This window comes from Ursus americanus, chromosome 9 (assembly GCF_024610735.1).
Source record: "Ursus americanus isolate L20-20 chromosome 9, mUrsAme1.1.p, whole genome shotgun sequence".
Classification (NCBI taxonomy): domain Eukaryota; kingdom Metazoa; phylum Chordata; class Mammalia; order Carnivora; family Ursidae; genus Ursus; species Ursus americanus.
In genome coordinates, this window is record NC_142135.1 from 70,027,782 (window position 1) to 70,045,776 (window position 17,995).

The 17,995-nt window shown below is 37.2% G+C and overlaps 1 protein-coding gene across 1 annotated transcript in view; it reads right to left on the minus strand.

Annotated features, from left to right (window-relative positions):
• Positions 1-497: 497 nt before the first annotated feature.
• The window catches only part of UBXN2B (UBX domain protein 2B), a 29,715-nt gene continuing 12,217 nt past the window's right edge, over positions 498-17,995 (minus strand). Inside the window, exons 4-8 of the mRNA XM_045789054.2 lie at positions 16,797-16,880; positions 15,855-15,964; positions 12,398-12,535; positions 6,059-6,220; positions 498-5,062 (exon numbers count right to left, since the gene is read on the minus strand). Of these exons, the coding sequence (XP_045645010.2) occupies positions 4,900-5,062; positions 6,059-6,220; positions 12,398-12,535; positions 15,855-15,964; positions 16,797-16,880 (657 nt within the window). The 3' untranslated portion in view covers positions 498-4,899. The remainder of the gene's footprint in view (positions 5,063-6,058; positions 6,221-12,397; positions 12,536-15,854; positions 15,965-16,796; positions 16,881-17,995) is intronic.

The window sequence follows — 17,995 nt, forward strand, 5'->3', positions numbered from 1 at the left end:
AAATTCCAGGCTGCTGGGAACACAACCTCTGCTCATACTTAACTACATTCATGTTTTCACTCTCAAGCCTACCGACGTTCTGAATATTTGTAGTATTTATAGTTGCTACTTTCTAATCAACATAGATTCTGATAGAAAACTAAAAATTATACTTTATACCATTCCCAATCCTAGGATTAAAAATGGCAAAAACTGTTAACATTAGAAAAAAAAAAGCCTTTCTCACAAAGACAAAAATGAAGAACAAAGCGGGAAAGATGTTAAATGTGGAAACGACGACATGGGACACTATAATTAACAATGTCCTAAAAAGTACATTGAAAGGTACACTATGTAGATAAGGGAAATATGAACCAAAAAGCAAACACGAAAGCATAAAATAAAAGGACACATACTCATTTTAAATACTCTTCCATTCCCAATGTTAAGGCAAGAAAAGTCATAGTCTTAAAACACATGTTGTGACAAGGTTTTCAGAAATCCAGTCTGGCAAAAAGTTAAGAAAAATTTGCACCTTTATTTTTGTGGAATAAAAACAGAAACAGTAACGGGAAATTGAAGTAACATTGCTACAATTCAGTTCTTCTCTGTCCATCAAAAAGATGCACCACGAGAAATTAAACCACAGGTAATGCTATTCATGCTTTAAAATAATCCATTAAATCACCCAAATAAAACTGCAAATCAAGGAAATTTTGAGAAGGATTTTCAATGCTTTTCAGTGAAAACGTTCTTTACTGGTAAAGCAGACACTTAAAACTTTTTGATTACGTAGGTCATGCAAAACAACTGACCTCACCCATGGTTGTCTACCTGCTCACTGTAACATCATCTTTTGGGGATGATTATAAATTTTATAAGTTACAGTGACTGCAATAGTAAAAAGAACTCAGGAGAACGACTCTAATAAAGCAAAACACTGTGTAGTACAGGTGAAAGTATTGTTCTGAATGTTTAATTCTCCCTCCGGATATAAATCTCTACACTTTGGAAGACTATCAGATACAAAAATGGCAGTCGCTTTTGTATGTGCATCCATAGGCACTCCATCTAAATGATAAAAAAAAACCCCACAGGAATAACATTTCGAACACAGTTCTACAGGGTTTGGTTAATCCCCTCACCCCATTTTGTTAATCCAAAATAGGGCAGTGCCCTTTTATTTAAAATGTTTATTCGTTTCAATAGGATATTTCCTAAGGAAGATGATTTTTGCTCCTATGAAAGTGGAGTTTATCCCTGGTAACATTTTGCACTGCTATTATTTATACATTCTCCAAGTTGTCAATTGGTGGAGAGGAGCATGGCTTCCTGTTATTAGGAATAATCTTCTCACGCTGCATTGTGACACTGAGAACAAGTTTCTCTGTGGTGGTACCAACACTTCCATCCTGTGGGATGACAGCACTGCCAGTAGGAAAACCTCTACCACAGGCCAATTCACCTCCTTGAAATAAGCAGAGCCCCCAGAGAAAGGTGAATTCCAAATCTCCTATTGGCACATTCAAGTCTAGTGGCAGTGAATAGGCACAGCAGACTTTCCCAGACACCTGGCTATGGGGTGCTGCTGGAACAAATACCAAATACCTAAAAATGAGGGCGTAGCTTTGGAATGAGGCCATGGGTAGAGGCTGCAAGAATTTTTAGGAGCATGGCAGAAAGAGGCAGGATTGCCTTGAACACTGCTAGCGATCTACGGATGTTAATGCTAGTGAGGGCTGAAGGAAGGAAAGAGCATGGCAGAGAGCACCTAAATTGCCACGGACATTATATAAATCGTCGTAAATGGACTGTTAGAAGAAAAAAGGACACTGAAGGTGCTGCCAGTGAGGGCTTGGGAAGAAATGAGGAACATGCTGTTGGAAAGTGAAGGAAAAGAGATTCTGGTTATATAGTGGCTTTTAGCTGCAATGTGTCTGCAGTTATGTGGAAAGCAGAAGTTGTAAGGGATAAACTTAAGACATCTGGTTGAAGAGATTTCTTTTTTTTTTTTTTTTAAGATTTTATTTATTTATTCGACAGAGATAGGGACAGCCAGCGAGAGAGGGAACACAAGCAGGGGAGTGGAAGAGGAAGAAGCAGGCTCATAGCGGAGGAGCCTGATGTGGGGCTCGATCCCATAACGCCGGGATCACGCCCTGAGCCGAAGGCAGACGCTTAACCGCTGTGCCACCCAGGCGCCCCTTGAAGAGATTTCTAAGCAAAGTGTGCAAGGTGCGGCCTGGTTTCTTCTTGCTGGTTATAGTACAACATGAGTGGAGACAGACAAATTGAGGAAAGAACTGTCACATATAAAGAAAACAGGACTCGATGACTTGGATATTCTTGGCCTACCCAAATGACAAAAGACATTCCAAGTAAGGGATTCACCGTCGGGGAACCCAGCTCTAGGGAGAGATGAGGGTGCAGCTACGCAACCTTCTGCTAATACCTGAGAAAGGCCTGAGTTTTGTCACACCACGCATTCTTTGAAGAGATGAAGGGTGTGACTCACAGATCCTCTCAGCCTTCTCAGATAAAGCCCCAAATAGAGATGGAATGCTTTGTGCAGGGGCCTCTGGTCTAAGGAGCTGAATCCTCCTAGTAGGCACACAAGATCCCCAAGTTTCTGGAGAATGTTAAACCAGCAGACACTGCTACCTTAAATTGAAAAGGATGGAGATGGTATGAAATGAAAGATGGTGGGACTTGCCCAGTTCCACAGGTAAGAAACAAGCTGAGACTACTCAGCTGCGCACAGGTGCTGCCTTTCAGGAAAGAGGAGAGAGGACTCTGAGAGGACATCACAAGCCTAGGAGATGGTGCTCTGGACCACAGAGATTGTTCCAGGATCTGACACCTAATAGGGTGTGCATGGCTCCTTTGTAAATCTTGGCACGGGTGGCTCCTTTTCTCATTCCGTTGTTTGTTTGAACAGGGATGCCTATAAACTCTATTTTATGCCTGTCCTACCATTATATTTGGGAGGAGATAACTGGTTTTCTAGGTACACAGATAGAGAGGAATCATACCCGGACCCTCACTCATACTTGATTTAGATGATTTAAATGAGGTTTGGGACTTTGGAGCTGGTGAGACTCAGATAAGATTTTGCACTTCGATGCTATAATGGGTTGACACTTTTGAAGCACCTTTGGATGGGGTGACTTCACGTGGGATGGGTGTGCCTCTTTGGTGCAGGAGTGGACTGTAGTAGTCAGAATGGCCTCCAAAATATTCATGTTCTAATCACTGTACCTGTAAATTTGTGGCCTTACATAGGAAAAGGGTTTTGCCAATGTGATTAAGTTAAGCATTTTGAGATGAGATTTTTCTGGTAATTGTTCTAGGTAAACCGAATATAACACAAGGGTCCTTGTGAGAAGAAGGTAGGACAAATAAAATTGGTAGTAAAAGATGTAAGGTCAGAAGCAGAGATTGGAAGGATGCAGCTACAGTGAAGGGATGCGAACAGTCTTGGAGGAGGTAAAGAACAGACTCACCCCTGCAACCTCCAGAGGGAACCAGTAATATGTCACTTTGCATTGTAAAAGGGACTTTAACCATGCAGCCAAGCTTACGACAGACCTGATGATGGGGAGATAACCCTGAATTATCTGGTCCGCCCAATCCAATCATGAGTCCTTAAAAGCAGAGAACTTCTGGCTGTTGTCAAAGAGATGTGATGACAGAGAAGAGTCAAGATGTAGCATTACTGGCTTTGCAGATGGGAAGAGGGGCCACAGGCCAAGGAATGCAGGTACCCCTAGGAGCTGGAAACAAGAAAATGATGCTCCCCTAGGCCTCTCAGAAGGAACACAGCCTTGTCAAAGCCTTATCTTAGCCAGTGAGACCCACGCTGGACATCCAACTACAGAATTACAGAATAATAAATTGGTGCTATTTTAAGCCACGAAGTTTGTAGTAATTTGTTACAGCAGCCACAGAAAACCCAGCAGGAGTGGTGACCAAAAATGAAATGGTATCTGGGAGGAAGAAAAAGCCTTTCTATCATTCCTGATATAGCCTACCTCATTCAGGGAATACCTGGCTTTGGCAGAAATGCAAATATTTTTGCTGGTAATTCTTTAGATCCAGTCTGGCTGAAAGAATTTACATTTCTGAATTTGTACACTCATTTTGCACTGCAGTACAGTACATTCTGGGTTGAACACTTAGAACAGTGTTCAGGATATACAGTGGGTCCCTTAGAAAAATGTGTTGAATAAATAAATGAATGTGATCAAGGCAGGCTCTGGGACGGATTGTAATTACTCTATTTTAAAGTGCTGTTTAACGGGTCTTTTCAAGAACTGCTGACCTTTCTGTCCTTGTTTCTGGTTTACGATGCTCATAGTTCTGTAAAATACAAGGCCAAACCGTATTTTTGACACTAGGAATATAGCTAAATCAGTAAGTAAAAAGGACGCATACAATCTTAATAGAGGGAATAATTATACGATCAACGTATTTCAAAATCAGAATACAGATACTTTTCAGTATATATCACAGAAAAAATTCCAATTTGATCACAGGATTTCTTGATAGCTGTTGATCAATGTACTATCAAGAAACTTTAGTGCAAATGTTACCAAATGCATTTATCAAAATGGGGTTCTGTTCATTTTCTCTGCAAACAAATGTTGTTACATTAACCCAGAGCATGTAACAAATTGGTTTGCCTGAATATTTATAAGCTAACAACACAAACCAGCCCTGCAACTAAAAACTCAAACATATTTGTCTCAAAATCTATTCCTGGTCCAAATTCATCTGTATTAGGCTGGAAGACAGGATAAGAAAAAAACTGAAATTTATCTGTATAAATAATAAAAATAATTAGTTTTCTCAATGCTCTAAGTATTTTCCTTTTATGGCACATTATCTTTCCTACATGCTACTGCATGGAAAGGAGCAGTATTATTTTAGTTGCTGGAGTATCACAGTGTTAAGAATATCTGCTTCTTGTAGTGTCAGGCTTTCATCTGTTAGCTCTTTATTTGGAAATGAAGTCACAAGAATAAAGTCAAGAGTCGCAAATTCAGGACGGGACTGTACAATAAAGTCCCGGACATCCAGGATCCTGAAGAAATAAGATAAAAATGATTTGTGATATAAAAGTTTTATTTTCATGTAAGCTTTTAGCTAAAACTAGGTGGTAGTAATATGAATCACACAATTCTAATCCTTATTTAAATGTGTTGTAATTTTTAAAAAGTTACATTATTTCAATGGATGGATTTATATTGGATTATAGATAAAATTAACTCTGGAGTATAGCTAATATTTACCTTTTCTGTAAACAGAGACAATCTTTAGGTGAATTATGCATAAAATAAATGTCAACAATGTTATTAAACTAAAAGTGCAGGTCCTACATTTTTCAGAGTATTAAAATATCTTAGCAGCAGCTGACCCAGAAAAAGGTACCCCAGGTTGACAAGGTGAGTCTATAACTATGAAAGGTTTAAGTCATAATTTTTAAAAATTATCCTTTTTTAAAAATGTTCACATATGTCTAGCAATTCAACTAAGACTATAAATATATCCCTTGGAATCAAGAAACAAATAAAAATGGCACGTTATTAGTATAACAAATGTATAAATGAATGTTAAATGACATTTAAAAGTTTATTTAAAGTACTTGACAAAAAAAGTACTTGACAGCAGCACAATTATATTTTATCTACATTACAAATTTATATTGTGAAGAATTTGCTAAGTAGAAAGTTAATTCTAAACAGAATTATCAAAATTTTTAAATGAGTAAAGTCCAAATAAGGTTTTACTATATTTACCATATTAACTCATATTTGATCCCACTTCACATGGTTTTAGCAACAGTGCAAAAGTGCAACTTTTAACAATTTTATTTTTGAGTGATATCTGAATTTCTGTTAGTATTTGAGCAGTTTACAGAGGATATTAATACTAATACAGCTATTATCCTTGTTGAGTATTTTTCTTCTCTCAAAAGCTTACTTAAAAAGCACACGTAAATAATTTCGTATTCTTCATTACTCAAGTGACATAGTTTATAAAGATAAGTGACCACGTGTGAAACCACAAACGAGCTTACCTGTGTGTACTATTGAATCTTTGTATCAAGCGACTCCCATCTGCTAATCTGATTTGAATTTTTGTCGTTGGCACGGAATCATCAATAAGAACCACCGCATTAAGTATTGACTTATCCTCCTCTTCTGGGGATGAAGGTGTACTGACTATTTCAGGGGTGAGGCTAAGAAAGAAGAACTGAAGAATTAGAGCACGAATCTGAACCCATCCTAAGACATGACACACTGAGGACAGTGGAGTAACCACCCACACCCATGGCTGCCTCTCAAGTGCTCCTGCTGTGACTTCTGGACCAGCAAGAACATGGCATCCTTTGAGTCTCCCATACCTCTTCCAAGTTCTTTTGTTATATTAAAATTATTTTGTATGCTATGGTTCTAGTTTAGCTTATCCAATCTCTTTCAAAAGCTTAACTTTGTGTTCTTTGAAATTCCATGAAGCTGTTTGGCACAACAGTCTTCACTCAGAAATCCGAGCAACTCTCAGTTAACGTCAAAGAATGACTATGAGTACAGACAGATTTGGTTTCAAATCCCAGCTATGCCAACTGCATAAACTTGAGGAAGTAAATTAATCTTTCTGAATCCCAGTTTTATTATGCATAAAATGGGGGTGGAATAATACGATGTTATGATGTTTCGTAGGTTGTTTTATCAGTAAGCCCCTCAATGCCCTACAACAGTGTTTCAACAGGTGCCAGCTATTTTTGTACACCAAAATAGTGTATATTTTGTATCATATATATGTATGATGGTACATATAGTGTATCATCAGCACTAAACTATTAGCTTAAACTTATATTACTTAAAAACATGTGATTTAAGTAGTTATTGCTTTATAAAGAGAAGTAATTTCTATGTGCTAGTGAGGAATGAAATTCTACATATGGTGATAGATTTTTTTTTAAATTTTTTTAAAGGTTTTATTTATTTATTTTAGAGAGAGAGAGCGTGCGCACAAGCGGGGGGAAGGGAGGGACAAGCAGACTCTACACTCAGCACGGAGCCCAACACTAGGCTGGATCCCCGGACCCTGAGATCGTGACCTGAGCCAAAATCAAGAGTTGGACGTTTAACTGACTGAGCCACCCAGGCGCCCCTATAGTGATTGATTTATAATAAAAGTTATTTGATAGAACATCTTACCATTGGAACTTGATTACTAATGACCTTAGCACTGCTTTCTTAATGCCTTCTAATGCTAGCTAGCAGGATGACCTATCATTGTAAGCTGAAAGTCAGTGTCAAAAATAAAGTATCCTTTTGGTTAAGAAATTAAAACAAATTTAGCCAAATTCTTTATAGACATCAAATCTTAATCTTCTCTAACTTACCTAAAGGTATTATTTAATAGTCTTAATATTTATTTTTTCAAACATGGAGATTCAGATGGCATCCTATAAATTATTTTCTTTTGAAAAAAATAAGTATATATTTATTAGTATAAAAGTTCTAGGAGCATTCTTTCCTCATCCTGACTCTTATTCCCACCCAAAGTTTCCCAAAATATACAATAAAGTAGTAAAAAACTGGTACTTACTGCTAACACTTCCCCTTTCTTTAGCTGTTTCCTGACATATATTTTACAATCAATTTCAGAATACATATGATAAAGACATGAAAAAGAAAATGATGATTTGCAATCACTGACCAGGTATTCTTAAGGAATTTTCTTTGGAGTTTGGAACTGAGGACTTAAACAGTTGTACCACCAAGTTGGTTCACTGTGCCAACAGTCCAGTGTCCTTTATACAGTGAGAGGTACAAAACCAAAGGGAAGGGACACTGAATGCAAAAGACCTGTTCTCTCTTCCTCTGCCTCACAGATAACTAGGCGTATACATTATTATTACCATCACTACCACCAACACAGCCACCACTGCGTTTGTTAGTTCATTTAAATCATCATGCGAACGAGGGAGTAGAGGCTTAACAGTTAACAGTGTGGATCCAGGAGCCTGACTCCAGGATGCTTGATTCTGCCACTTACTAGATGTGTGACCCATGGCAAGTCACTTAACACTAAGTTTCCTCATTTGCAAAACAGACAACAGCAGCACAGCTGTAAAGATGAAGTTTATGAGGACATACAAGCATTTCAAACAGTGCTTTTATATAGTTGACACTTCCTAGAAGGCAGCTGTTAGCATCGAGGGAAAAGTTATCTCTATTAGCTGAGATGCCTCAGACCCCGGTTTCTGTGGTTTAATGCTTTCTGTTTAAAATACATTCTGACCAGATAAGCTTCTTCTCAAGATATAAAAAGAAAGTACCAGGTAAGGAAACTAGCTAAGGAAAGCTCTTTTGTGTGTTTTTTTGGTAAGATGTGTGTACGTCAAAATGAAATTATATGGAATAATAACACCTGAGGACAGAAGTGGATTTTCAAGATAGTTTAGGCCAACTGTATCATTTTACAGGAAAACAACAGAGTCAGAGACTGAAGGACATGCTCAGAGCCACAGAGATAGGTAGTTGAGCGAGCTGGTTAGCGAAGTATAAAAACACATTTAAAAAAGTTATAGTAACTTTACTATTTAGCCTTCAAAGTTGTTCCTGCTTACTACTTAAAACTTTCTCATCATTCAACTGATCAAAATATAATGACATTTTCAATATGCTGTTTGTATGTTTCAAGCATATAAATATGCTTTAATATATAAAAAGAAAATTTTTTTAAAAAGAGGGAAGTTAATTGATAAAGCAAACTTTCTAGGCAAACTGGAGGAAAGGATGTAGGTTGGTTGTAAGAGGAGTGAGTCCCTTGGTCAGGAAGAGAAATATCTAACTTAAGAGAAGGCAGTAAAGATGGATTTAATAAACTTTGAGGCTAAGTGGAATCTACTACAAAAGCTAATTCTTGTCAGGCTGGAAGCAAAAAGAAATCTGCTGAGATGAGGGCAGGGATCAGCCCTTTCAGAGTGGGAGAGGCGCAGTTTGTCTGCCTAGCATGGGGGTGCGAACGTCCCCAACAGCACCGAACTGCACAAGGGCAGACAAACCCAATGGCTGAACAGTAAGGCAAGGGGCCGCAAAGCTGCTGGGATAAGAAAATGAAGATAAGGCAGGAAGGGGTTGCTTTAGAGAAGACAGCCCTTCAGGGTCCAGGGATCAAGATGAAGTCAAAACTCAGGTTTAGTGGCCAGAATGAGTGAGTGACAAACGGAATCTTTTGGACTGCACAGTATGAAAAACAGGCGGCGACCGTTCTTAGGCAGAGAGATTTGCTTCAACTCATGATCTGTATCATCATACGCACAAGCTCAAAAGCCTACAGCGACTGTCTGCTTGTTAGCCCTGCTTATCAAAAATGATTCTATAATTTTCAAGGTCTGTTGGGCTCTACTCCAGCTCACTAATTTTTAAGCAGTCGTACAGTTTATGCTGCCATTGTAAATTTGCAGTTCTGTACCTATGGTTTGCTTGTTCCTACGATATTAATATGAAGGAACTAGGTAGTATTTTTAATGCATTTAGGTATACCCCATAATTATTTGTAATATCGCAATAAAAAATTAAGTTAGTTTCCATCTGTGTCATGTTCTGTTTGCAATAAGACTTCCAGCTATGGAAGACAATGGAATTATTTCCATTTCTGTTTTGTTTGCTTCTTTTTAATTATATTTCTGTTCAGTAGTTGCCTGGAACTCTTGGGAAATGAGCCATTTCAAAAAGTTATTTTCTAAATACATAAAGGTTAACTGTTAGAACTTTTATATTTTAACAGATTTCTTAATGTAAATCCTTCTAAAATGTTCTATGCAATTCTATACTTTCTTAGAACTTATATTCAACTACTCAACGTTTTAATTTGTGTGTATCAGATAGGCTCACACCATCACGTTAATCTCCTAGTGTAATTTCCTACATGGTAGAAGCTGAAAATTCTAAAGACTACATTTTTCAGACTCTCTTGCAGTTAGGATTTTATATAATTCCACCCTTCTACCAAGCAACAAATACACACTTTATGGTGAATGTAAGCACTGTGAAGTGTAAATTATGCAGCTTTTCTGGTTTCCAAGGTGTTGGAGGCATTTGATTCTTCTACAGCAGCCATGATGGAATGTTCTAGTGTCTGGTCCCTAGCTTCATGGGCACTGAACAGCTGATGGGGGCACAGGAAATTTTTTCTCTAGAAAGTTCCCTGTTGTGTTTGTTTCTTCTACGGAAGTTTGGTTTGCTAGCTCCAGAAACTCTATAAAACTATCCAGGGCTCTGTCAGAAGCCCCTTGTTAAACTAGTACATGGATTCTGTTTTCTACAATCAAAAACCCTGACCAATATGGCTAATGATTAACAACCCAGCATTCTCACCACTTATTTTTGTCATTCCCCTCCATCATTGCCTCCTTTCTGGCTATTTGCCTTATGAGGAGAAAGGCTGGTCTTTGTAAGATATGACAATGAGATAGTACCCTTATTTTCAATTGTCGACTGTAATTACTGGCTCTTTTCAGCTATCTTCCCTTTATGCTACTTCCTTCAATTTCAGTTCTAGATTTACTGTTCTGCTAACCAAGATGTGCATTTTAACATTCATTCTTGGTCACAAATTTAAATAAGAAAGAAAGAATATGTACAAAGTGGAGAGATGGCTGGGCATTTTACCTGTGTTCTAATTAAAAACCATAATCTCAATAAAAATTAAGAAATGAGAAGTGCTAGGGGTGCCCAGGTGGCTCAGTTGGTTAAGCGTCTGCCTTTGGCTCAGGTCATGATCCCAGGGTCCTGGAATCGAGCCTTGCATCGGGCTCCCTGCTCAGTGGGGAATCTGCTACTCCCTCTGCCTCTGCCCCCCCCCACTTGTGCTCTCTCTCTCTCTCTCAAATAAATAAAATCTTTAAAAAAAAAAAAAAAAAGAGAAGTGCTAGAAAATATTTTTAAAAATATATCTGGAGGTCATACTTATAAAAACAAACCAGAGGAAGAAAGAACAATCAGGACAAACCTGACCTGTGCTGGTAGTAAGGAGAGATGAGGGAGAAAATTTCCAGGTAGACCTGTGAATGGGCACTGAAGGATTTGGGTCCTAAAAAAAGCCAGGGTGACATGTGTTCCTGTATTCTCTACATGTCTCAGAAATCAGTTTCTATCAGGAGAAAAGGATACAGAAAGGGACACTTGAGGTATGAAAGACAAGTGTAAAGAACTGATATGAATTTTTTCCTATTCTCAGAAATGCAAGGGGAATGGAGAACCGTAGTGCACAAGGCAAGTGAAAAGAACCTGGAAGGGAAGGAATCACAGGAAAAGGAACAAAGGATGCACAAAAGCGTATGCTGGAAACATGGTCAATGCTACAATTTCACATGTCACCTGTAGTAACATGTGGACAAATACAGACTAACTTTTACCAACATATTTTACAAGATTTATGAAAATTCTTTTTTTTTTTTAAGATTTTATTTATTTATGTGACAGAGAGACAGCCAGCGAGAGAGGGAACACAAGCAGGGGGAGTGGGAGAGGAAGAAGCAGGCTCCCAGTGGAGGAGCCCGATGTGGGACTCGATCCTGGAACGCCGGGATCACGCCCTGAGCTGAAGGCAGACGCCTAACGACTGCGCTACCCAGGCGCCCCAGATTTATGAAAATTCTTTTAAGCCAAGGCTTTTTATACAGGAGTCCACTCACACAACATATATTGGTTTCTGAATTGTATTCCTCAAAGTCCTGGGGGATCTTTAGAAACATCTCCAAGGCAATTCTTTCCTTCTCCTACAATAGAAGCTCTGGTTTTGTTAAGTGTTTTAAGTGTTGGGTTTCCCTAACGTGAAGAAGAGTTTGGTGGCTTAACATATACTGAAAACAACCAACTTTAGCACACTGCTCTTGCTGCAAGAGCTTACCAATTACTTATGACAGACAGGCAAGCGTATAGCTATGATCTAAGATGCCTACTGCTCAATCTAATCAAGAACCGTTTACAATTTCCCCTCTTGAGTCCATGTAATCAGAAAGAGGCAGGATGGCACAAAGGTAAAAAGCACAGACTTGAGCCAGTGTGTGGGTCTGAATCCCACAAAGTAACCACTCGCTAGCTCAATCACCTCAGGCACACTACTGCATTAGCAAATGAAGTAATCACAGGACCTACATCTAAGAGTTGTGTAAGTGAGTTAATGTAAGTTAAAGTGCTTAGAGGGCCAGGAATGTGGGAACTGCTATCTAAGTATTAGCTACTAATACTATCACTAGATTTGTGTATCTAATTCCATCAGCAAGGTCTTCACGGTTCATGTTTTAGTTGTTACTTTCTAGGTTATTTTGCTTTTTTTGATTCTCAAAGAAAACTCATGCTGAACAAAGACAAATGTTTTTCTTATTTTAGGGTTTTACCTTCCAAGTTTTTGTCCTTCTCCACTAAAAGCCTTGAACCTCAGTCTAGGTTTTATGTATTCTTGATCCTGATGGTCTTCCATATCCAAATTCACATGGCCACCATGAACCAGCCGCTGAAGCTCCAGGGGAATCTCTCTTTTAAAAAGGGAAAAAAGTTTTAGTTGAAATTACTATAATTAAGTCATAAGCTATCCTGGAAAAGAGCAATTTTTGCTTAAATTATAAAAGTTTCCATGATGATTGATTAGTCCCTATAGATATTTTCTTCTTCAAGTTGCATCACATTATGTTACCTACAGCTTTGCTTTCCTTTTTCAAAATTGTTTTGGCTACTTAGGGTCTTTTGTGGTTCCATATAAATTTTAGGATTGTTTGTTCCAGCTCTGTGAAAAATGCTGTTGGTTTTTGATAAGGATTGCATTAAATCTGTAGATTGCTTTGGGTAGTATACTCATTTTAACAATATTTGTTCTTCCAATCCATGAACATTAAATGTCTTTCTATTTCTTTTTGTCATCTGAGGTATCACCTCACACCTGTCAGAATGGCTAAAACCAAAAACACAAGAGACAAGTGCTGATGAGGATGTGGAGATAAAGGAACCCTCCTGCACTGTTGGTGGGAATGCAAACTGGTGCAGCCACTCTGGAAAACAGTATGAAGGGTCCTCAAAACATTAAAAATAGAACTACCCTATGATTCAGGAATCGCACTACTGGGTATTTATACAAAGAATACAAGAACACTAATTCAAAGGGATACATGGATCCCTATATTTATAGCATTATTTACAACAGCCAAAATATGGAAGCAGCCCAACTGTCCATCAACTGATGAATGGATAAAGATGTGCCATGCCCACACACCTGGAATATTAGCCATAAAAAAGAATGAACTCTTGCCATTTGCAATGACATGAATGGAGCTAGAGTATAATACTAAGGAAAATAAGTCCATCAGATAAAAACAAATACCATATGCTTTCATATGTGGAATTTAAAAAACAAAACAAGCAAAGAAAAAAAAAAGAGAGAGAGTCTTAACTATAGAGAACAAACTGATGGTTATCTCAGGGATGGGGGTGGGGGAATTGGTTAAACAGGTGAGGAGATTAAGCAGTGCACTTGTCCTGATAAGCACTGGGTGATACATAGAATTACTGAATCACTATATTGTACACCTAAAATGAATATAACACTGTATGTTAACTATACTGGAATTAAAATTTTAAAAAAATTTGCATCACCTTATTCTTAGTGATTCTCAATATAGGGAGTTTTTGTTGTCACAGTGATCTTGGAGTGCTTCTAACATTTAGGAAGCCGAATTGCAAGACAGTAATTTATACCTAAATAAGCACTAAAAAATTCCTGAGGACATAGTAGTTAATGCAGGTATTTATTTCCAAACTCTCCGGAAGAAGTTTTGAAAACTGATAGGCATCTTTAACCATCAGTGTGATTCCTGAGTGCTGCTGTCGTGCTTGGTCAGGATCCAGATACGAGATGCTCTGCCACAGGGATTCATCTGGCCTCATCAAGTCTCGTCCTGGGTTCCACGGAACCACGGAATGCCCTGCCAGAGATCTGCACGGATGACAACACGTCTGTAATGTCTGAGCCTAAACCTTCAACTTAGGGTCTGTCTTCCAAAGAAGAAAAAAAACCTTTTTTTGGTGGGGGGCACTGCATTAATACCCTTTGAAAATTTCAGGAATACATGTACCATATAAACTGAGAGAAGACTGCACTTTGTTTTGTTTGGAACTTTATCAAGTCCCTGACTGCAACACCACTGACAGTAATTACATTGCCAACCTCACATACCTCATTATTCCGTTTTTATGTCTGTCACATTTTCTTGAGAAGTGCTAGACTGCACATAGGTGCAAACTATTTGACTACTTTTATTATGTTCTGGTGCAGTCGGACCAAAGCATTTATAAACTGAAATACATACAATTTTATGATAAATTATCTTATTTCAATATATTTAAGATAAATTTTGTATCTTTTTTTAGGGAAATAATATGCATGGAAAGATTATATTATCTATGAGTTCTTCTTTCAGGATATTGAAGGTGGTATTACTCAATATTTGTCATAAGTAGAGGACACTGATTCTACAGTTGACCGCCACTATCTGACATCAATCATTTTTCCAAGGAGTCTTTTCTAAAACTGTTCTTGATCATAATTTGCACTTCAGGATATAGTAAAAAAACAAAACAAAACAAAACAAAACTCTTGTGGGACACTCTGACTCCTTAAACACTAGACCACAAAGTTTATGGCTTATTTTCATTTAAGAATAAGTGAATTTCGAGGTACATTACAGTACATCCATCTTCAATAAGTTCTTGTCTTCCAACATCTTGAAATAAGCATCAATTTCCACAGCAATGTTGATCTTCCCTTAGCAGATGAACGAACACTTCCCTTGTCCAGTTGCTCCCAGGTCTTCCCAGTGATTGCCGGTTTCCAAGTCCACAGCATTGACACAGACTATTATTAGCTTGTATTTACCACCACCACATACTGCCTCCTAGGAAAGCTTCCCACCTTTCTCAAAGGACTTCAGCATATCAATAACAGCATTTCTTGCCATTTTTTTGGTATCCTGACATTATCCGGTAGAATTCAAATTCAGATTTCATGTTAGTGTTCTAATACCATTCCTTTCGAGGTCCTTGACTCCCTCAACGCCAATGAGTTTCACCTCCACTCCACTTCAGCCACTCTCCTTGGACATATCTGTATCACTTGGAAAAGCCCCACATTCAATTCCTGAATGGAGTATAACCTACTCCAGTCCCTTTACTACTACTTAAATCTCCCAGTTCATCACTGACTTTGTGTTTAGCTGTATTTCTACTTAGGAATGATCACACTGTCAGCCAGTGAAAGTATTTTCACAAAAGCTTTTATAATCATAGCAAAATCACTTCATTCTTCATCCTCTAGCAAGAAGGGCTGGTGAGCTATGATGTTCTTTCCATAGGTCAGAGCACTGTATATCTGGTTGACTTTCACAAATCATAACTTCAAATTAACCTTTTGAAATCTTCTGTCAGCAGTAATGCCACTTTAAAAGATTTCTAAAATAAGTTGCTGAATTTCACACATACACGCAATGAGAGTCATCTTGTTAACAGTAAGCAGGATAGTGGCTTAGAGAGCGGGCATCTACAGGCTAATCAACTATACTGATTTATTACATTAAGATGTTTCTTCTTGGAATGGGGACCATCGCTTGATCAGATTTTGAAAGTGACCAGTGTCTACTGCCACTCCCCACCAAATTAAGAACCAGAGACTTACAGATAGCAACATATCCTTTAGATACTTAAAAATACCCTTCCCCCCAGCAACCACTTACATAATATATTCCAGTATCTTAAAAAAAAAAAAGTCCCACCCTAAGTAACAGATAGAATACAAGTAATTCATCTTACCCTCTTTTAACAGACTCCAGAAATTGAGCATTTGGTGGGTCATTATAGGGTCTCAGTTCTCCATCATCTAAACTGAAACCATTGCTCCATAGTTTAAGCAAAATCTGAACCTTTTGAGTGTAGGAAAAAAGATAAAGAAATACAAGAATCCATCTGCATCAAGTAATTTTAAGCTTCAAATGTGATATTTCACAACATATTCACCACATAAACCACCTACTTTATTTAAAATATGGAGTTATTCATATTACTTCAGTTACTGTTAAAATAAAGGTGTAAATGAAAGCAAGTGTGTTTGCTCAGCAGATTTGTATGTAGCTTAACAAATCGACGATAGCTGAAATGCCAAAGCTAGATCCTGGCCCTGATGTACAATTATTCTGGTTCATAGAGAAAACGAGAAAATGACAGCATCCACCTGCCACTCCACATCCACTTTTCTCCTTCAACCATACCTATATTCTTGGCTGCTACTCAGGGCTTAAATATTTACGTCAAGGGGCAAGACAGAATTTCCAGTGACCCTTCAAGGCTAAAGTAAATATGTTTAAATGAAATTATAACTCCAAATTTTAAAACATAAAAACAAAGAATGACTTTAGGAGTTTCCTTGTTTACAATTCAGCTAATTCTCTATTATGACAGTTTACTACTTACAATAATTATTACTGTATGTATATAAAGCTCATTTTGACAGTGAATCATGTATTCTTTCAACATGTAGAAAAACATGTAGAAAATACCTGCAATCTAAGTGCAAGGCACAACTGAGATACAAAATATAAAATTTGAGACTAAAAGCTTACACATTAATTCTTTTAAAATTCATGTTTCAAAGAGTAACAGAAAAGACACAATTTAAATTACCAATTTTTAAATTTAAAAAACAGTAGTAACTAGAGGCAAATATCTGCAACTTTTCATTTTGGTTACTGTACCTACATCTTGCAGTTGATTTTCTCCATAGATGTATTCAGACCGCTTACAAAAGGAATTACCCAACCTGTATCCTCCACCTGTAAATGACTGAAATACACAGCAAATGAGCTAAAAATTCACTATGGTTTATAGGGCAAAATGTTATGATAATGTGTGATATATATTTGAAAACTAGACCAACTATATTTAGCCAAACCAGTTTATACTTTCCAAGAAAATTTTATATTAAAGTGAAGGTTTTATGTTACATAGGAGTATACTCAAGTAAGAAATTATGTTTCTTCCTATAAAAATGTTAGTGACTTGGAAGTTGAAATAATTTAGGCCAATCTTAAATTAAAAAATACATTTATATAACGAAATATATATTTTCAAGTATAAACAGATGTTAAAAAGCCACCACTAATATTTTATGATGTCTTATAATAAAAATTATGTTTAAAATATATTTCACAAAGTAAATAACAGTTTCACAGTGTAAAGGAAGAATTTTATAAATGGGTATAAATTACTCTGAAGAAAGGCTCCATAATTATTTTATAAGCTGCTTTTATTCAACTGTAACAATCAACTATGATTGTACTTTTTGTTTTACCATACTGATCACAAGGTCTTCTATTTTTCAGGTAGGGTAGCTTATGAGGTAAAAATGCCATTCCTTTTAATCACCATGCATATCGTAAATGAGCTTTTAATGATCACATTTCTTTCTTTTCTATCGACTCAATATATCAACTAAATATATCAATATATCAATTCCACATTTTTCTTACAGAATCGGAGAACTGGCAAGAATGCAAATTACCTTAGACTTAACTGGAAGAGAACTGTAAGCTGTTAGTCAATAACCAAATGAAAACTAAAATTTATGTTTCATTAGAATAGTGATTCTCAGCAATGGTTCTCAACAGTGGAGGTCTGTCACAATCACCAGACAGGCTTTTTCAAAAGACACATGCTTAGGCATACCAGAAACTTACTGAACCATAATACCAGAGGCCATATGGTAGTTTAGAAAGCCTTCCCAAATGATTATGATAAGGAACTCGGGCTGAGAAATGCTAATTTTAAGAATATTACGATAATTACACACAAAAGGACACTTGATGTCTTCATGTCTTCTTCAATAAACCAGTACTATGTCAGCTGATATAGTTATAAAAGCTGTGTAAAAGATGTCTAGAATTTTATGAAGGCACAAA